General features: G+C 40.4%; 1 protein-coding gene across 9 annotated transcripts in view; it reads left to right on the top strand.

The window, feature by feature from the left end:
* PHF14 (PHD finger protein 14) overlaps positions 1-22,294 on the top strand; it is a 599,885-nt gene that overhangs the window by 114,432 nt on the left and 463,159 nt on the right. For all 9 annotated transcript variants that reach the window (XR_003941940.1, XR_003941941.1, XM_030201081.1 and 6 more), the window contains exons 6-7: positions 3,146-3,257; positions 16,324-16,461. Coding sequence is in view for 7 of the 9 variants with exons in the window: in XM_030201081.1 (XP_030056941.1) it covers positions 3,146-3,257; positions 16,324-16,461 (250 nt within the window). In the remaining 2 variants the exon portion in view is untranslated. The remainder of the gene's footprint in view (positions 1-3,145; positions 3,258-16,323; positions 16,462-22,294) is intronic.

The following is a 22,294-nucleotide window of genomic DNA, read 5'->3' on the forward strand; positions in this document are numbered from 1 at the left end:
TGGGCAAGTCACTTAACCCTCCATTGCCCCATGTAAGCCGCATTGAGCCTGCCATGAGTGGGAAAGCGCGGGGTACAAATGTAACAAAAATAAAATAAAAAATAATATGCCAAAATTGGCCTCTCCCTACTATACCCCTTTGCTGATTCAGTCTTTAGATGCTAAGCATGCTAACACCATAGATCCAGAAGGCTGTATCCACTGACCTTTTCCCCACATTTCTTCAGTGATGGAAAAGCCTATTGAGCCATGTCCAGTATAGCTTTTAACTTATGCCTGTCTTTCTTCTTGCTTAGGAAATTGTTCTGAATAGGTAGAATCAGAACAATGCATTGTTGCCATGTGGTCACTCCTAGAGAGCTTTTTCTCAACATAAGCACACACACACTCTGATGTTTTGTTCAACCTTCATTAGTCCTGTACCAAAGCAGCTGGAGGTTTTATAGTTATATTACTTCTATATCACTGTGCAACACTAATGAAGGCATTGAATTTTATGTTGTATCTTTGTTTTTCCTTGGCTTGTACATCCATTGCAAATTACTGGCTTTTTTGTGTTAGGTAGCTAGTTCCCACAAATTTTTTTTAAGCTAAATTTAAGTTGTTTCTGGTTAATTCATAGTGTGGCTGCTGTCTTTAAAAACAATTTTGTTGCTTAGTGGTATAATTTTAATAAGTTAGTAAAGAAAGGATCTTTCTACATTAATCAAGTCCTTGGCCATAATCTGTTTCTATATACTAATGACATCTAACCCACTGTTTGTTTTGACCCATCTGCTTCAGACCTCCACTACCTCAATTCCTGTCTGTGCACAGTTGCCCTCTGGCTTTCACAGCACAAACTGAAGTTGAAGCTGTAGAAGTCTGAAGCAATTGGATTTCTATGAGGAATTTCTTCCTTTCCCCCATAAGTGTATGTTCTATTCAAGGTACTGTAAGCCACTTTAAAGAAACTATTATTTTTCTCAGAATGTATGCTGATCTGTAAGGTTTCTTAGTTAAGTCTTCTTTTATGGCTGTTTGTAAGATATGCTTTATCTGTCACCTATTGGAAGAAAATGATCTTCAACTTCAACTGATACGTTCATCTTGAATAGGTTAGATTACTGTAATGCTTTTTACAATGGGCTCCTCATGGTACAAAGTACAGTAGTGAAGGTATTTGGCCATAGTTCTCTGCTTTATTGGTTACGTGTTACATATAGGCTGAAGTTCAAGATTTCACTTTTGACTCATTGCATGCGTCACACTGGCATTCCTCGGTATTGAAGCAAACTGCTGCTTCCCTGTGTTGACCAGGCCTTTAAGGTTCCTTTCTTCTCTTACTAGAATTCATCTGGAATATATGTTGTTCACCTTTCAGTTATTTTGCTTTAGCCTTATAGAATTCATACCCAACTGAACTCAGATTATAGCATACTTTTCTCAGAATTTAAGGTGGGATAAAATTTTGATCTGCTTGCATGCATTTAACTAACAGTGGGACCTGACAGTCTTTCTTATTTATGTATTTGGGTCTATGTACTTCCTTTAAAACAACAAACAAACATTTGTCCAGGGCGGTATACAGCAAGAATATATTGAACATAGGCAACAACAATAACAACAGTAAAACTATTCAAATAATACCTGGAGGCATATTTTCAAATCACAAAGTTACGTGGAGGGGCATTTTCGAAAGGGACGTCCAAGACGGCGAAATCCAGGGGTGGGGAAACCCGTATTTTCAAAATAAGATGGACGTCCATCTTTCGTTTAGAAAATACCGTCAGAGACATCCAAATCCTTAAATTTGGATGTCCCTAGATTTGGTCGTCTCTAGACATGGATGTTTCTGACTTTCGGTGATTTTCAAAACCAAAGACGTCCATGTCAAAAACGGCCAAATGCAAGCCATTTGGTCATGGGAGAAGCCAGCATTTGTAGAGCACTGTTCCCCCTGACATGCCAGGACACCAACCGGGCACCCTAGGGGGCACTGCAGTGGACTTCATAAATTGCTCCTAGGAACATAGCTCCCTTACCTTGTGTGCTGAGCCCCCCAAAACCCACTACCTACAACTGTACACCACTATCATAGCTCTTACGGGTGAAGGGGGGCACCTATATGTGGGTGCAGTGGGTTTCTGATGGGTTTTGGAGAGCTCACTGTTTCCTCCACAAATTTAACAGGTAGGGGGTGTATGGGCCTGGGTCCACCTGTCTGAAGTGCACTGCAGTACCCGCTAAAACTGCTCCAGGGACCTGCATGTGCTGTCATGGACCTGAGTATGCCATGTGAGGTTGGAATGACATATTTTGAAAGGGACACGCCCCCTTGAACTTTGGCCGTCCTTGCAACAGTGCTGTTGGAGACGTCCTAAATTGGGTTTCGATTATACCGATTTGGACGTCCCTGGGAGAAGGACGTCGATTTATGTCGAAAGATGGACATCCTTCTTTTTAAAAAATGAGACCAATAGTAACCTTTGGAACTTTGTGGTTTGAAAATGAGCTCCATAGTATGCCACTTAAATTGTCGACACAATACACAATAGAACATTTGTATAGACATCATAAGGCATAAGCAAAGGTGGAACACATAGATAAGATAGAGTAATAGGAGTTAGAAAATTAAAGGGACTAATTTAAAGAAAGTTACATGTGAAGTCAGAAAGGTGCTTGAATATAATCTCAGCTAGGGTAGGAGTGGATGAGAAGGTCCTGCTACAGTTTCTGCAGTTGGTGTTAGTCTGTGTGTGTGTGTGTGTGTGTGTGTGTGTGTGTGTGTGTGTGTGTGTGTTTGACCAGCCTTGAAATGTTTTTGGCAAGCCTGGGTTCTTTCTGTCTTTATTGTTTTTAATTTGTTAATTGAATTTCAAATTTTATTGTTTTTAATTTGTTAATTGAATTTCAAATTTTATTGTTTTTAATTTGTTAATTGAATTTCAAATTTTATTGTTTAATTTTCTATTTTATTTTACATTTTATTGTAGACTTGTTTTTATTCCTAACTTATTTTATTGTACACCACTTTGATGTTAAATGAAAAAACAATTAAGTATACTAAACATTAAGCATTCTTTATTTATATTCATACATAAAGTATATATCCACTTCTCTCTGGAGTCATACTGGTTGAACTTTTTAATATTTTGTATTCAAGATGGGTTCACATTGTCTGCGCCCTTTATGTCCCTGGTGTGGCATTTGGAGATATTGATAAACTGCGTCCAGTAACTCTTACTGAAATGAATTATTCCAAGTATGGTGCTAAGGTAAGTTTAAAATGGTTCAATAGCATGAAAGTTTTTTTGATACTTGTTGCAAAATCATGTTCAATTGTACAACTTGTAAAGTTTTGTTTGTTACTAGTCTTTTCTTTACTCTGTCTGCCACCAAATTATTAGTGTAGACTCTTCAAATTTCATGCTTGAAATACTGTGACTCCCTCCTTATTGATGTTTTTGTCTCTCTCATTCTCATCCAGCAAACTCAAAGTGCATACCTGACTTGTTAATTCAAATATATCGGTATTGTTTCTTTCCTCAGATTTCTTCGGTTGTTGTGTTTAGAATATTAATTATGCCTGCACTCTGGAGAGCATGTGCCTTCTGCTAATGCATGGATCCTCATACACCTCAATTTTTAAAACTTATGTACACCTCTACATTTGTCTTAGTTTTCTGGAATTTCTTATTCTTCTCTTTCTGTAATTTGCAGTTTTTATTGTGTGCCGCAGAGAGTATTTTGTAATATGGTTTGTGTACAGGTGGTTTAATAATACATTTGTTTAAATAATTTTTTTCCTCTAATAGGTAAAATGAAAGAGTTTATTCTGGTAGCTACTTCTATGGCTCATTGAAGGATGGGGTGAGGAAGGAGAAAAATATAAATTATGGTACAAGCCCAGAGGCTCAATGACAGTGTTGTACATGACACTGAGGCATATTTTCAAAGCACTTAGCCTTCCAAAGTTCCATAGGTTTCTATGGAACTTTGGAAGGCTAAGTGCTTTGAAAATGAGCCCCCATGTGGAACACCTGGGTCTGATTTATGGGCAAGGCCTCTGTTCCCCAGGATGACCAGGCTTAGGGATGCAACAGAGAAAGTGTTGTTATTTCTTTAGGGGTCAACATGATAAGCAGTGCGTTAGAACCATGCACCAAGCTTCAGCACACAGTGTTTTATTTACTGCCAGTGTTGCAAACTAATGGCTTTTAGATTATTTTGGCATTAATAAATGTGTGTTGATTGGAAGATCAGTACACATTTCTGCAGTCATATCCTGCTGTTTGCTGTGTTGGGTGGATTTGTGTTTTTTTTTTCTTCTCTCCTGTCAGTTTATTTATTGAAATTTATTAACCGTCTTTATGAAGAGGTTCATCCAAGGCGGCGTAGTTAAACATAAAACTTACAATTTTGTTAACAGCATAACAATAGTAAAATGACAAAATATAAACAAAACTACAATGAATAAGTAAACTTGGAAACAGCAAATTGAAACCTAATAGTAGGACTACCAAGAAACAGTATCAAAAATGTACACATTTAGTAACACTGCAGAACAACCATGTAGCAGAAATATGATAAATGTTAGTACAATACAAACAATACCATAATAGACAAGATGAAAGAACATTCAAATAACATAGATATAAAGCAATGTTAGCATAATACTAATGAAGCACCTAATAAGCACTCAGAACATTCAAATAACAGGTGGCTTACTGGCAGATGGCAGCATAATTTATGTGCTCCTCCATTCTGCACTAATTTAACTCTACAGTTATATCACCAAGAGGCGTATTTTCAAAGCACTTAGCCTTACAAAGTTCCATAGGTTACTATGGAACTTTGTAAGGCTAAGTGCTTTGAAAATGAGCCTCCAACTGGACCAACATACTTATTTATCTGCAGAAAAACAAAATAAGTAATAGCATCTGGTAAAACTAACAAATTGGAAGCCCACTACATTGCAGGAAACGAGCAACAAGACTTACTTGACCCAGTTATAGCTGAACTTGTGGTGACTAAGAACATGTTGCAGGACAATGCTTCCAGTATGTCTGCTTTGAAGATGGAAATTTCAGAAATTCACTGTAAGTTACAATCCTGTTCGGATCATTCCTCTGACTTGGAAACCCAAGTGTCAGATTTGGAGGATACCATTCAGTCGTACAGCCATCAGCCACGATCACAAAACCATAGAGATGTTGGAAGCTGAACTGAAGGACTTCAGCAATCGATCATGTTGTAACAATCTCAGTATTCTGGGCATATCTGAGGGCACTGAAGGCTCTAACCCAGTTATGTTTCTGGATGAGATGCTTTGTACTCTTTACAGATCAACTTTAAAATGCTTTTTGAATTGGAGAGAGCCCACAGAGTGCCCGCCTTTAGGTCACCATCTCAAAGAGGGCTTAGACCCATTATCATAAAAAATCTTTGATATCAACAAATATTGAAAATACTTGCTAAAAGCAAGCAGATCTCTAATCTGTAATGGAAAGGCTCTAAAATTCTTCTTCCAGGCTTTGCCAAAGAAACTGTAAGTAAGTGAAAACAATTCTCTCCTACAGGCTGCAATTGCGTCAACTTGGAGCACGCTACAGTCTTTTTTTTACCCTGCCAACCTCAAGGTCACACTGAACAATTAAACGTATAAATTCACCGACCCTGTTAAAGTGTAACAATAGAGGGAATGCAACCTCTATCAGCACAACAGATGAAAAGATTGCAGGTGTACTGCCTGATATCCTATTCTTCCTTCTGGGGGTCTTTTTGCCCCATATAGGCTCAGTGATATCCTTCACTGATCTGTGGCTTGATAAGTATATGAACTACCTTTCTATCTCCTTCACTATAAAAATTGGTCTGTTAGAAGTGTTCATTGCCTTTGTAGTGTTTCTAACTAACAACTTTATTTCTTATTTAGAAGTACAAGTAATGATGATTGTAGCTGGAGATCTGCCTTATGAACTGCTCTGTGTGCTTGCATCATATGCTCACCTGTAAATTGTGCATAGTTATGAGGAAGCATTTAGAGTGGTTACATGTTCCCCATATGTCTGTTCACTATTATAGCCTCAATTAATCTTTATTGTTCACAGGTACCCTAGTATATTATAATTCTTACTGCTATCTTTGTAATTGAAGTAATGCATACATTTTATGATCATGGATTGGTAATCCTTTAAACATGTGGATGATTGAGCCATATCAGAGAGATAAAGCTATGGACCTATACTCTAGATAATGTTGATATCGTAACCTGAGTTATTCTTACAATATATATTATCATGGTATCACTCTACTCTATAAATATTAATGGAATACATCATCCAGTAAAGTGCAAAAAGGTATTAAATTTTTTTAAGAAAAAAGATGCTGATGCATTTAAATAAGGTAGACAATAAAAGATTCCAGGCGGACTGGATTAAACACTCTTACTTCTTCCCTGCTATTAAAAAGAAAGGTGGACTGGCCATCCTTTTTATAGATATACCTAATTTGGATATTGTAGTACAACATTCTGATGATATCAGTAGAATTCTTAAAATTGATTTCAAAATTAATAATACATTGATACCATTATTTAATATATATGCCCCACCTGCTGGAGATAAACTCTTTTATTCAACCCTTCAAAGTATGATTTTATGGAATGCTGATATACCCACCATAATATCAGGAGATTATAATCAGGTTATAGATCCTATAATGGACAAAGCTCCGACGCCGAAGTGTTATGTTCTGAAAATCCTGCTAAAGAACTTATAGTTGAATGTGGCTTGTCTGATGTCTGGAGGCTTTTTAATTGCACTACTAAGAACTTTACTTTCCACTCGCAGGGCCATAATTCTTTCTTGAGAATAGATTACTTTGTAATCTCTAATCCACTTACTGAGATTGTGAAAGCTACCTCTATAGAGCCTATTCTAATTTCCGATCATATGAAGCTCTTGAACTTAGCATTGACCTTCAGTCAGCTGAAATTAAGCTGTGGCTGTTTAACAATAGACTGCTGCTTGATGAAGAGTTTACTAAAAGTATTATTTGGGCCATGGAAGAATATTATGAATTTAATGATGACCCTGAGGTAGCTGGGAATATCAAATGGGATGCTTGAAGACAACTATAAGAGGACACATAATAGGATATTCGAAAAAAATTGAACAAACAACAAAACCTAGAGGAGAGAAAATATGAATCTGAAATTGTGAAACTAGAATCAGAGCACATAATAGTGCAATTTTTAAGAAACTCCTTAGCCTTAAATACAAATGCAATCAACTCCTAAGCAATAAAGCTAGGAAAGATATATATATATATATATATATATATATATATATATATATATATATATATATATATATATATATATATATATAATTATTTTTTTTTACAACAAGCCATTATTATATCTCTGCCAACAAGACTGGCAAAATATTAGCTGCTTCCCTCAAAGGCAAGAAAATTAGAACCGGAATTGCAGCAATAAAAGATGAAAATGATAAAACATTCATGGTAAACAAAGACATAGCCACCCAATTCATACAATTTTATATCAGGTTATATACATCTGAGGCCGTATGAGACTCATCAGTTATATAAGTACATAAGTACAGCCACACTGGGACAGACCAAAGGTCTGTCAAGCCCAGCATCGTGTTTCCAACAGTGGCCAATCCAAGTCACAAATAACCTGGCAAGATCCCAGAAAACTCAATACATTTTATGCTGCTTATCCCAGAAATAAACAGTGGATTTTCCTCAAGTCAGTTTAATAATGGTCTATGAACTTTTCTTTTAGGAAGTCGCCAAGACCCTTTTTAAACCCTGCTAAGCTAACTGCCTTTACCACATTCTCTGAATGGGCTGTGTCGGCATTACCACACCAGCAGCTGCTAATATAGCTTTGTAAAAGTGTGTGTGTGTGTGTGTGGGGGGGGGAGAGATAATGTGCTAAGTGATGAGAGAAGAGATTTCCAGGCATGTGTGGTGGTGACACCTAGTAGCTAGGAATTAGGCTTATGATAGCAGAGATCCAGAAAGAGTCATGGCAGATGGTACCTGCTTGAAGACCTTTGATGTGTTCCTAGGCTAAGTGATTTAGGAAGGAATATAAAAATATAAGTAAATTTTGTGGGTAGTTGCAAATAAACCCTCGTGTTGCTCAAGAGAGGTTGATTTAGCGGTGCAGCTGGAGAACTAAGGAAGAAGTGGTAACTGCCAGTTCGCACCAATCTATAGCACATATTAAATAAATATTATTTGACAAAAATTATGTCTTGCATGGTCCTTACATGGGTTGAGCTGCATTGTATTCACATCAAGCTCCTGCAACTTAGATTAAATAATACAGTTTTTGTTTATTTACAACTCAAACTTTTATAGACTTCTGTTCAGCCTGTGTTGAGGCTCCACTCCTCCTTACTTGGAACTTCTTTCATTTTGTCTGGAGCAAGGAAATTTATATCTTCCTTCATATTAAAAACAACTCTCCTCTTGTTCTATAATGTGAGCTGGACCTATATTTACATCTAACCTTCCTCCTGGACAACAAAAGAAAAATCATACAGCAACCTGCATCAGTTGGACCATCCCAGGATATCAGAACCAGAAACTTCAAAATGCATAACTATAATCCGTGAGTTGAAATTTTATTTTAACTATTTTTAAAATTCTTGATTCTGTTAAAGTCTACCATCAACACCCTCTGCATTAAGTCTCCAAAGAAATTCACACAGAAGTACAAAGTGCAGTCATTTGTTTCTCTATAACTGGAAGCCAGTTATAACTGGAAACCAACAGGTTTCAACATACAACATCAACCAAGATCAGGAAGAAAGGGTGAAGGAGTAGCAGTCCTGATTTGGAATACAATCAAACTGTGCAGAATCACCATTCCCCAGCTAAATGAAACAGAATTTCTTTCAATCCAGCTAGAAGAGGAGAAATCGATCTGGCTGCCCATGGTATACCGAACACCTTGTTAACTACATATCATCTGTGCAAGAGCTCTTTGATCTGATTACACAAGTGTACTCTATATACCACGCCTAAATGTAGGCACCGCTTATAGAAGCCGCTTAGGCATAAATGTTTTCCGTCCTGATTTTTTAAGCGCCAAATATAGAATCTGGCACTAAGTGCAAAAAGTGATGATAATCAAACATATAGGAATTATAAACATATACACAAATTATATTTAACAAAATGATCAAATTTGTCCTAAAAATATACATATCCTAAAAAATATTATATATTGCAATTTCAATCTCACAGGAACAGCTGTTTTATAAGCAACAATAGAAATGGAAAGAAATGTCCGTATGACAAATATATGTAAATTCATAATTGTCTCTAACTGACCTGATAGACACCTTATCCCAGGATGCTGATATTTAACGGTATAATGGTAGCAGAAGCTACCCCTAGATAACCACAGATATCACCCTGTTTGCCTATAAAGCACAATTGTTTTTTAAAAAACACATAGATATTCAAGCTATTAGGCCAAAACTCATTAACGCTACAGCATTTAGGTTTGAAATAAAATTCAACAGCCATCCTGGAGATGACAGCATTACGATTACACAGGTGATCAATTCTCTAACCCATGAAAAGGGTCGCATACTAGACATGTTATTCTACAATGGGGTTGACATCCTAGAATGCTGGGATAGCAGTATTGAAATAACATTCCTATCATGGACAGACCATTTTCTAATTATGTTTTCCCACCTGAAACAAATGGGCACCTCTCAGAGGTTGGAAGCAGGCAGAGAAGAAAAAAATATCTGACTGTTGAGAATTTCCTAGAGGCCTTGGACTATCCACATTGTGAATGAAAAGACAACTATAGTGTCAGAACAGGTTGATGTTTGGAATACAGACATAGCTAAGACCTTAGAGAAAATGGCACCACTAAAAAAGGTCGTATGCCCCACTTTCAAACATTAACCTTAGTTTTTCAGAACTTCAGACCCTTAAGCGCGAAGGATGGAAACTGGAAAGGAGATGGCATAAATCTCGCCTGGATGAGGACAGACTAAACTGTAGGAAACATATGACATATTACTGCCAAGCCTTAACAATAACAAAAAAAAAACAATATTTCAATGCATTGAACAGGATTAAGCTCAAGTGAAGAGGGAAATACGGCGAGCGGAAGAAAAAATGGCTAAAGATGTAAAGAGAGGTGACAAGACCTTTTTCAGATATATTGGAGAAAGGAGAAAAGATAGGAATGGCATTACGAGACTTTTCCTTTTTTCCAGCTTGTGTCAAAGTGCAAAAATGTGCCAAATCATAATAAGTGCTTCTACATAGTGTCTCTTCACGCTCTAGTTCCCCAGATTATTTTTGTTAGTTAAAATTTAATGCCAAGAAGTATAGAGTGATGTACTTTGGTTGCAGAAACCCGAAAGAGGGATACCGACTAGGAGGGGAGAGATTAGGAAGCTCGACTCAGGAGAGAGACCTTAGGGTGTTGGTGTCTGAGGATCTAAAGGTGAAGAAACAATGCGACAAGGCGACGGCCGTGGCCAGAACGATGCTAGGCTGCATAGAGTGTGGTGTAATCAGCAGAAGAAAGGAGGTGTTGATGCCCCTCTACAAGTCGTTGGTGAGGCCCCACTTGGAGTATTGTGTTCAGATTTGGAGGCCGTATCTTGCTAAAGATGTGAAAAGACTGGAAGCGGTGCAAAGAAAAGCTACAAAAATGGTTTGGGATTTGCATTTCAAACTGTACGAGGAGAGACTTGCTGACCTGAACATGTATACCTTGGAGGAAAGGAGAAACAGGGGTGGCATGATACAGACGTTCAAATATTTGAAAGGTATTAATTCACAAATGGACCTTTTCCGGAGACGGGAAGATGGTAGAACTAGAGGACATGAATTGAGGTTTGGAGGGGGGAGACTCAGGAGTAATGTCAGGAAGTATTTTTTCACGGAGAGGGTGATAGATACGTGGAATGCCCTCCCGCAGGAGGTGGTGGAGATGAAAACGGTAGTGGAATTCAAACGTGCATGGGATAAACACAAAGGAATCCTGTATAGAAGGAATGGATCTACGGAATCTTAGCGGAGATTAGGTGGCGACGCCGGTAATTGGAGAGTAAAATCAATACTGGGTGGACTTCTACGGTCTGCGCCCTGATCATGGCTGAATAGATATGGATGGGAGGGAGTGTAAATTTTAAGGGGCTTTGACGTTAGCTTCAGAGCTTTTAGTACAGGAACATTGCTGGGCAGACTTCTACATCTATGTGGATCATTGCGCAGCTACTCATACCCATTGAACCTGACTTACCCACATCCCTGAATAAATTGTCTAACATCAATTCAAGAATGGGCTAAAAACAACAAACTTTGCCTGAATCCAAGTATTGGGCACATACCTGACATCAAAATCTCTTACGGGAAATGTGACTCCCCCACCCCCCCCCCCCCCCCCCCCTCTTAAATCACAAGTCAGGAACCTTGGAATTCAGTTAGATTCTACACTTTCTCTGATCCCCCAAATCCAAGCAACCTTCAAGAGCTGCTTCTACTACTCGCGACAACTACACTGCCTCATTCCTTACATTGAGAAGGCAAATCTTGTCTCTATTTTGCAAACCATGATAGCATCAAGACTGGATTACTGTAATACAGTGGTCTGACTACAAAAGGTCTGCACCAACTCCATTTGATTCAGAATGCTGCAACAAGACTAATAGAAGGCTGTAACTTATGTGACCACATCATACTATTTTTATAAAAACTTCACTGGCTACCAGCACAGTACAGGGCTAAATCTAAAATTCTATGTATGATCTTCAAGACCCTTAAAGAAAATGGTCCAGAGTACTTGAAGAACAGGATCACCCTCTACACACATCAAGGACCCTAAGATCCTCCCAAGAAGTATCCCTAACCACACACTCTCCAAAGGACATTACACAATGTGATAACCACCAGACAGCCTTCTCCAGAGACCAGACTATCTCTACTTCAGGAAGCAGGTATAAGCTTAATCCCCTTATGTTCTTATCCCTGTTACTCTATTTTACTTATCTATTTGTTCTATCTTTGCTTATACATTAGGCTGTCTATTAAAATGTTTTGTTACGTGTGTTGGAGCATTTTTGATATGCCTTCTAAATCCAACTTTGGACCTTTTGCGAAAAACGTCCAAAAAATCGATTAGTGAACATAACCATTTTCGAAGCTGAAAAATGTATTTCCTTTTCCTTTGAAACTGGCCATTTCCTAGACATTTTTTAGGTGTTTTGTGCTTAGTGCATTTACTTTTTGGACCATTTTTGAAAAAAAAAAAAAAGTCCAAGTGAAAAACACAAAATAAAGCCTGTGAGAGGAGCCAACATTCTAGTAGACTGGCCACACACACATCCCAGCAGAGCAGTGGGGCACCCTAGGGAGCACTTCAGTGACTTCACATAACAGGTCCTAGGTACACATCCCACCCTTGCCCCCTTGTATTGTATGGTGAGCCCTCCAAACCCACTAAAAACTTAATATACGCAACTATACACCAGATGAGGGGAGATATGATATAGGTATATAAAATACTGAGTGTAGTGGAAAGGGTAGACATGAATCGCTTGTTTACTTTTTCCAAAAATACTAGGACTAGGGGGCACTCAATGAAGCTACAAAGTAGTAAATTTAAAAGAATCAGAGAAAATATTTCTTCACTCAATGTCTAATTAAACTCTGGAATTCATTGCTACAGAATGTGGTAAAAGCAGTTAGCTTAGTGGGGTTTAAAAAAGGTTTGAATAGCTTCCTAAAATAAAAGTCCATAAGCCAATATTAAAATGGGGGAAATCCACTGCTTCTTTCTGGGATAAGCAGCATAAAATGTATCGTACTGTTTTTGGATCTTGCCAGGGTACTTGTGACCTGGATTGGCCACTGTTGGAAACAGGATACTGGGCTTGATGGACCTTCGGTCTGTTCCTGTATTGCAACACTTACGTACTTATGTAGGTGTTACTGCAGTGGGTACCATAGGTTTTTGGTGGGTTTTGGGGGGTTGACCTTTCCACCACAGGTGTAACAGTTAAGAGTCGGTATGGGCCTGGGTCCCCTTCTCCACAGTGCACTGCACCAACCACTAGGTTACTCGAGAGACTTGCTTGCTGCTTTAATAGGAATGGCCATAACATCTGAAGCTGTCATTCACATATTTGGCTGGTTAGAGGGGGTCAGTGACCACTTGGGGGAGTAAAGGGGTGGTCATTCCTTTATTCCTTCAATGGTCATTTGGTGATTTGGGGCACTTTTTGTAGTCTAGACCATAACATCAAACTTTTAGCCCTGAATGTTTTTATTTTGTTGCGTTATGTGTGAAAATGCCAAAGTGTTTGGAATGCCCACATATTGCCCTTAATACGCCCCTTGTAATTTGGATGCACTGCATATGAACAGCATAGAAAAATGTCTAAAAATGGGGTTTGAAAGTAGCATTTTTTGTTAGAAAAACACTCATCTTCCAGTTTATGCCATTTTTAGACACTTTTCTCTTTCATAAATTAGCACCTTGGTGTATATCAAGTACTGTGCCATACTTTGTATTATTATTTGAATATTATCTATTGCTTATGTTTGACTTAATTCTTGCTGTACACTGCCTTGAGTGAATTCCTTCGAAAAAGCGGTAAATAAATCCTAATAAATAAATATTTGCTGAAATAATCAGATTGCTGTGCAAATTTTATTCTTTTATTACGTTTGTAAAGAAAATTGATGTCCGTCCACATTGGGGGTAAAAGACATGGACTAAATAAAGGAATTACTTCAGGTGCCTATCAGGTAATTGTGTAATGGTTTCAGTGTATGAGGGAATATGTTCAGAGCACCACGCTGTTTTACCATAAAAGGTTGTATGTGTGTATATTTTTAAATTTGAGCCTCAAGAACCAGTATGATGCAGAATAATACACACATAAAAATATGAGATGCTGAGCCAGACCAGTGTCTATCAAGCTCAGCATCCTGTTCCAAGCAGTGGTCAGTCTATGTCCAAATACCTGACAGAAGCCAAAAAATCAATCTGTTACTTATGGGTCATTCCATGCCAAGTGGTCTAAAATTAAAAAAAGTTCCCACCATCATGTTCTCCAATTTTGTTCAAATTTTATCTGTTGCGCGAGTCAGGTGTTAAACTAAGTTTCCCCAGAATTTGAAGTCTCTAACTGCAATAGTTGCAGATCTAGACCCCCTTTTCTGAAAGATTGTCAGTCCATGAGCGCGCAGCATTTACCATTTACTGGTTTCAATGTGATAACCAGTAATGGCTCAGCCATCATGGACCAACGCAATACATCGCGCACACAAAATATAACATACTTTGACCTGAGTAAATGGCTCCTTAATGGTGGCATTGCAAAACAAAAACATATCAGTGTTGTAGAGCACAATTTTCTCTTTCAGATGATACTGTTCACAAGCTGATTCAGGCAGACTCTTTTTTTAATAATTGGCTTTGAACTTTGGTACATTTTACCATTTGCGCTGACAGTGCCAACGTTGATGAGATCCTGTAGTGCGTTTATAGATGCTGGTTAGTTGAAAATCTGGCAGTATTATGTCCATCACAAGCATAATGCTTGTTCAAAATTTCAAGCCTGTATCTTTGTTTGCATGGAAGTTGTTGCGGTCTGAATATTGGTCCAAATATGTTCCGATGGGTTGCAACCAATTTTGATGCACACTTTGAGTCAACTTGTTTGACTGGATTTTGCATCCATAATGTTAAACTGTATTTCATCGGAATTAACATAAAAAACTGTACAGGATTTGAATCTTTTAGCCATTCTTATAAATGTGTTTGGATTTTATTAGACCCCAAATATGGCATTTTGGTAAATGTCACATGCTCATGGACTGACAACCTTTCAGAAAATGGGGTCTAGATCTGCAACTATTACAGTTAGAGACTTCAAATTTTGGGAAACTTTGTTTAACACCTGGCTCGCGCAACAGATAAAATGTGAACAAAATTGGAGACATGATGGTGGGAAGGTTTAGACCACTTGGCATGGAATGACCCTTATAGCTCTCTTCCAGGGATAGGAGATGGCTTTCCCAAGTCTGTTTGATGAAACATTTTGCATGGACTTTTCCTCCATAAATTGGCCCAATCTCTTTTCAGTACCACTATGCTAGTTGCTTTGACCTCATCTTACAGTAGCAGATTTTACAGTTAACAGTTTTTTAGTTGTTAGTTTCATGGCATATCCTATTATTTTAGCAGTGTTTCAAAAGTTAATCAACTGATCTCTATTGAACTGTTTCTCTCCATTCCTGATTTTCTATTATATTCTATTATTTTCCTTCAATCTTCTCCTTTCCAAAATGTAGAACTCTAATTCTGTATAGCCATACACATTAGTACATGTGTTTAAACATGCATAACTTAACAGGCACACATATAGCCTGCAAATGGGTGGGAAAATGTGGAATACAAATGTAACAAATAAATAAATATATACACTGTCATATACATGCTCACACACAGAAGAAATGCACGCAAAACACACACATATGCAGAGGGTTTGTAAATAATTCCATGAAGGTAAAGGGTCATGGGTTTGATATACTTCCTTTCTGTGTTAACAACCAAAGCAGTTTGCATATATTATATGCTGATATTTTCTCTGTCTCTAGTGGGCTCACAAACTAAGTTTTTGTACCTTGCCCAGGATCACAAGGTGGCACAGTGGGAATCAAAACCAGTTCCCTAGGTTCTCAGCCCATGGCACTAACCAGTAGGCTACTTCTCAGCTCCATCCTCTGCATTCTTTTTCCCGCTATGCACCTCCTTTCCATTCTGGCTGCTGCTTCTTATCCCTGCTAGGCTTGCTCTTAGTGATTCAGATGTGTATTTTATTTCTTTGTTGTAGATTCTATTGTAAAACCTAGTGACTGAACCCTGTAACTTTCTTAATGAATGCTATATGTGATAACACCTAGTGATTAAACCGTTTAGTTTACTACTGGTTGCTGTGTGCGCAGCAGCCTGGTAGTGAAGAAATACAGCAATACCTTTTGCCTTGGGATGGTAGCATCATAGTAGTTAAAGTTTAAAGTCCATCCTTTGAGCAGGGGACATGTACTGATTAGATACATTATCAGACTAGTTTTCATGTGTTTTTGTTGTTACCAAATGAACAAAATGTTTTGGTATCACTCTCCAGGATGCTTGCTTAACTTATTTAACATGCAGTTGTGATACTATAAATGGATAAAATATTATATTTTGATTTTATCATCTTATTATCCTTGTATTTAAATATACATTTTTTGTTCTGTTCACTCTTGCAGGAATGCAGTTTCTGTGAAGATCCTCGTTTTGCCAGAACTGGTGTTTGCATTAGTTGTGATGCTGGAATGTGCAGAGCCTATTTTCATGTGACATGTGCTCAGAAAGAAGGCTTGCTTTCTGAAGCAGCTGCAGAAGAGGTGGGCTTATTAATATAACCTGTATAAAACGAAATATTTGTGAAGTAGTACATTTATTTAGATTTAGCTCACACCTTTTCCAGTACTAGCTGAGTTACATTGAGGCACACAGGGTACTTCCCTGTCCCCAGATTGCTTACAATCTGTTTGTACCTGAGCGAGTAGAGTTAAGTGATTTACCCAAGATCACTAGGAGCTGCAGTGGGATTTGAACCTTGCTTCTCTGGTTGTCAGCTTTGTGTTCTAACCACTAGACTACCCCTCCACTCCTGCTCTGCGTTTATTTTATGCATTTATTACTGAACTAGTAAAAAAGGCCTGCTTCTCACACAAATGAAACGGGCGCTAGCAAGGTTATCATGTAATGGCGATTATGTTTTTAAGGGAACCGTTAGGAGAAATGTTCCGTCATGATAAGTAATAATTGGGAAGGGTGTATAATGAGTAATATGCTCCAGGAGTATGAGATACGGATTGTTTTATCTATGTTTTTTTTGTTTTAATCTTTTTTTTGTGATTTTTATTTATAGTATTTTTTAAAAGATAAAGAGTACGCAGACTCCATCCATGTCCAGCATTTCTCCTCTCTTCCTTCCCCTCAATCCATGTCCAGCATTTCTCCTCTCTTCCTTCCCCTCAATCCATGTCCAGCATTTCTCCTCTCTTCCCTTCCCTCCATCCATGTCCAGCATTTCTCCTCTCTTCCCTCCCCTCCATCCATGTGCATCTCCTTCCTGACTTCCCTCCCCTCCATCCATCCATGTCCAGCAGTTATCCTCTCTCCCCTCCCCCCCCGTTCATGTCCAAGAACTCTCCATTCTTCTCTGCCTTCGCCTCCATCCACCCATATCCAGCAAATTTCCTCTCTCCCCTGCCCCTATTCATCCATCCATATCCAGCAACTCTCCATTCTACCGTGCCCTCTCCTCCATCCATCCATCCATGTCCAGCAACTCTCCATTCTACCGTGCCGTCTCCTCCATCCATCCATCCATGTCCAGCAACTCTCCATTCTACCCTGCCCTCTCCTCCATCCATCCATCCATGTCCAGCAATTCTCCTCTCTCCCCTGCCCTCCCCTCCTGTCCTGTCTAGCGATCTCTTCTCTCCCCCTGCCCTCCCTCAGCTCCCTGACAGCCCTCCTCTCTGTTCCTTCACCCCCTCCCGTGCGTGCGTTTAACCCTTTTACTTTCAGGTGCAGCGACGGCAGTGAAGAGGACAACACAGCTTCTCCCTTCCCTCACACAGTGTCCTGCCCTCATGGAAACAGGAAATCCATCATCGCAGAAGGCGAGACACTCTGCGAGGGAAGGGAGAAGCTGGAGGCAAGCCCACTGTGTTGTCCTCTTCACTGCTGTCACTGCGCCTGAAAGTAAAAGGGTTAAACGTGCAGGGGGGGGGGGGGCGGAGAGGAGGGCTGTTGATCGGGGAGCTGAGGGCGGGAAGGAGTGGAGGGACCGTCCAAGAGCTGCCTGGCTGCAGCGCTGCTGTGCCAGACAGCCCTGCGTTTGGGGGGTCAGCAGCCAGGGGAAGGTCACGGTTGTGTCTTATACGGGGCACCTATGACTGTCCTCCCATCCCATCCATGTCCATCAATTTTCCTCTGCCCTCCCCTTCCTCCCCTCGATGTCCCGCGATTCTCTCCTCCTGACATCATCTCGCCTCCAGCGTTCCCTTCCCCCTCATTTTTCCGCCCTCTGATGTCATTACATTTTGATGCGAGGGCGGGGCAATGAGTGGGAATGGATGTTACGAACCCAAGCATCCAGAAGTAGAATGTTGGAGGTGCAAATTATTATATAGGATATGTCTGTTATACAGTGAAACAATATAGGATAGAAACTAGTGACAGGGACAGCCTACACTAGATAAGTCGTCTCCTAGTTCAGACAGGGTTGCTGCTATGTTGGTTCAGTGCTAAAGGCGTTTATTTGAAGCTAGTGGGCTGCAAAGAACAACTCATAAAAAAACTCCAGACCGCCCAAAATACAGTAGCCAGGCTGATATTCAGCAAAACATGCTTCGAAAGTGCCAAACCCCTTCGAGAAAAGTTACATTGGCTCCCAATCAATGAACGGATCGTCTTCAAAATATGCACCTTAGTCCACAAAATCATATACAGCGTAGTCCCAGGATACATGATAGACCTTATAGACTTACCAATAAGAAACAAAGTCAAATCGTCAAGATCTTACCTAAACCTACATTACCCAAATTGCAAAGGACTGAAATACAAAACAACTTACGCAGCCGGCTTCTCCTACATAAGCGCACAACTATGGAATGGGCTCCCAAAAGCTGTGAAAACAATCTACGGCCACTTGAACTTCAGGAAATCACTAAAAACCAACCTCTTCAAAAAGGCCTACCCCAACGACCCCACCTAACCCTCTTCACCTTCCAACACAGCATGATTATGATCAAACAGGACAACGCGCAATCTTCATCCATTCCGACCCTCCACTTATACCTCATACGATCACTATACAACTTTGTATTTGTTAACCACCGACTGGGCAAATGCCTTTGACTGTACTATGTAAGCCACATTGGACCTGCAAATAGGTGGGAAAATGTGGGGTACAAATGCAACAAATAAATAAAAAAAACTGCTGTGGTTGGTAAAATGAGACTGCAGGAGTTAGGAGTATCCATCTTTAACTACTGTAGTTTAAAACTTCAATAATTTCATAAGGGATGATCATAATATATTTTTTTATTTTTATGTTATTACATTTGTACCCCGCGCTTTCCCACTCAAGGCAGGTTCAATGCGGCTTACATAATAATATGGATTACAGAGAAATGATAAAGAGAAAATAAGTTAATTAAAGCAGAATAATAAAAGAGATAGGTAGGTAGAGATGGGCAAGGGTGAAGGGAGTAGGAGAGGTATGAGCAAGGTGTAGTTGAGCATTGGAGGAGGGGTAGAGGAGGTGGGAGGGGGGATGCGATACGGAAAAAGCATAGGGAAATTTGGTGGGAGATGTAGTCTGGGTCATTGTCATAGTCTTCTGGATATGTGTTGGGTAGATGGGTTCATAGGATTAGTTTGGGTCATTTGGGTAGGCTTGCTTGAACAGATGGGTTTTTAGTGATTTCCAGAAGGGTAGATAGTCGCTGATTGGTTGGATGGATCTGGGGAGGGCATTCCAGAGTTGGCTGCCTAAAAAGGAGAACTTGGATCCATAATAGGTTTTGCACTTGAGTCCTTTGCAATTGGGGTAATGTAGGTTGAGGTAAGTTTGCACAGTTTCAGACGTTTCTGGTGGGAAGGTCAATCAGATTGAGCATGTAGTCCGGAGATTCACCATGAATAATCTTGTGGATTAATGTGTGGACTTTGAAGATGATTTGTTCTCTGATGGGGAGCCAGTGAAGTTTTACACAAAGAGGTGTTGCACATTCAAATCGTGGTTTGCCAAAAATGAGTCTTGCTGCTGTATTTTGGACAGTCTGAATTTTTTTCAGGATCTGGGTCTTGCATCCTAAGAAAATACTATTACAGTAGTCAGCGTGGATAAGTACCGTGGATTGCACCAAATTCCTGAATGTTTTCAGGGGGAGATATGGTTTTATTCGTTTTAGTATCCACATCATGTTGAACATTTTCTTTGTAGTAAATTTTGCGTGAATATTTGATCCTAGATGTTTTCTTTCATGTTCTCTTATTTATTCTATATCAGTATTTCCTATCCCTTTTTTTCTGGGAGCAAACCTCTCCAATTGGTTTTTCCAGATTACCACAGTAAGTATGTATGAGACCCAGTGTACACAATCAGTTTTATGCATATTGATTCTGGTAGTTCTAAAAACCTGACTGGTTAGGTGTTTCTCCAGGAGAGGGTTGTGAAATACTGCTTTGTCTGTTTTCTGTTTCTACTGCACAGAAATTGGGGGAATGTATTTCATGTATTAAGATGATGAGAACAAAAATTAATAAGCAGGCTAAAATAAATAATGTTCATTTATTAAATCAGAATTAGAATTGTTGCTTTTAACTTGATCCTAAAGTTCTTAATTTAGTGACGGGGGGTTACGGATTCTAATTCCAGGGTCCTCGGTTTGAAAAGTTGATTGCTTAACCATTTTTCGGTGAGACATTTTTGCACAAATATGCACACACATATGCGTATATATACAGTGCATTTTTTGTAGAAAAAAAGGTGCCGGTACTCATTCTGGGCGGGGTCACCACATATGGCTCCACCCCTATGATAGCCACACCCACATTAGCCACACCTCTTATATCAGCCATGGCGCATATAAACAGACATCATTGAAAATATACTAGTATAGGAGAAAAACAATAACTTGTGATTTTTTTTCATTATAAATCATTTCTGTAAGATGTTACAGCTCCAGTATACCCAGTGCAAAATAAGACAACAGATGTAAATTCTCAAATTGGACAAATTCCAAACACTAAAATGAAAATAAAATAAATTTTTTCTACCTTTGTTGTCTGGTGACTGTTTTCTATCCATACTGGTCCAAGTGTCTGATTCTGCTGCTCTCTATCTGTTCTCTTAACTCCGTTTCCAGGGCTTCCTTTCCATTTATTTCTTTACTTTCCTCCTTTCTTCTTCCATGTCCAGCATTTCTCCTCTCTCCCCGCCAACCCCTCCATCCATCCATGTCCAGCAATTCTCCTCTATCTCCTGCTCTGCTCTCCTCTCCATCCATTTCCAGCATTTCTCCTTCCTCTTCTGCCATCCCATCCATGTCCAGCATGTCTCCTCTCCCCTCCCCTCCCATGTCCAGTGATTCTCCTCTCTCCCCTGCCCTCCTCTCCTATCCAAGTCCAGCAATTCTCTCTTCCCTGCCTTCCCCTTCCATCCATGTCCAGCAATTCTCCATTCTCCTCTCTCCCCTGCCCTACTATCCCATCCCCTCCATGTCCAGCGATTCTCTCTTGCCCCCTATCCTCCCCCTCCCTTCAATGTCCAGTGACTCGCCCCAGCCTCCACCTGCCCCCGAGATCATTCAGACCCCAGCCCCATTTGCCCAGCCCCCCAGACCCACTTGCCCATACACACATACCCCCAGCGCTACTTGCCCACACACACACCCCCAGCTCCACTTGCCCACACACCCCCCCCCCCCAGCCCTACTTGCCCACACACCCCCCCGGCCCCACTTGCCAGCCCACACACCCCCCAGACCCACTTGCCCACACACACACACCCCCAGCCCCACTTGCCCATACACACACACCCCCAGCCCCAATTGGCCACACACACACCCCCCAGCCCCACTTGCCCCCCCACACACACACCCCCCAGCCCCACTTGCCCCCCCCACACACACACCCCCCAGCCCCACTTCCCCCCCACACACACCCCCAGCCCTAATTGGTCACACACACCCCCCAGCCCCAATTGGCCACACACCCCCCAGCCCCAATTGGCCACACCCCCCCCAGCCCCACTTGCCCACACACACACACCCCCCAGCCCCAATTGGCCACACACACACACCCCCAGCCCCAATTGGCCACACACACACACCCCCCCCAGCCCCACTTCCTCCCCACACACACCCCCAGCCCTAATTGGTCACACACACCCCCCAGCCCCACTTGCCCAAACACACCCCCCAGCCCCAATTGGCCACACACACCCCCCAGCCCCAATTGGCCACACACACACCCCCAGCCCTACTTGCCCACACATACCCCCAGCCCCAATTGGCCACACACACCCCCTCCAGCCCCACTTGCTCACCCTCTCCTGCTCGCTCCCTGCTGTTTGCAACGAGCCCTGCCTCGTAAAACTTATTTTTTCGCGAACCGGCAGACTGAAGAAGTAAAACAAACAGCTGACAGGCTTGC

Source organism: Microcaecilia unicolor, chromosome 1 (assembly GCF_901765095.1).
Source record: "Microcaecilia unicolor chromosome 1, aMicUni1.1, whole genome shotgun sequence".
NCBI lineage: Eukaryota > Metazoa > Chordata > Amphibia > Gymnophiona > Siphonopidae > Microcaecilia > Microcaecilia unicolor.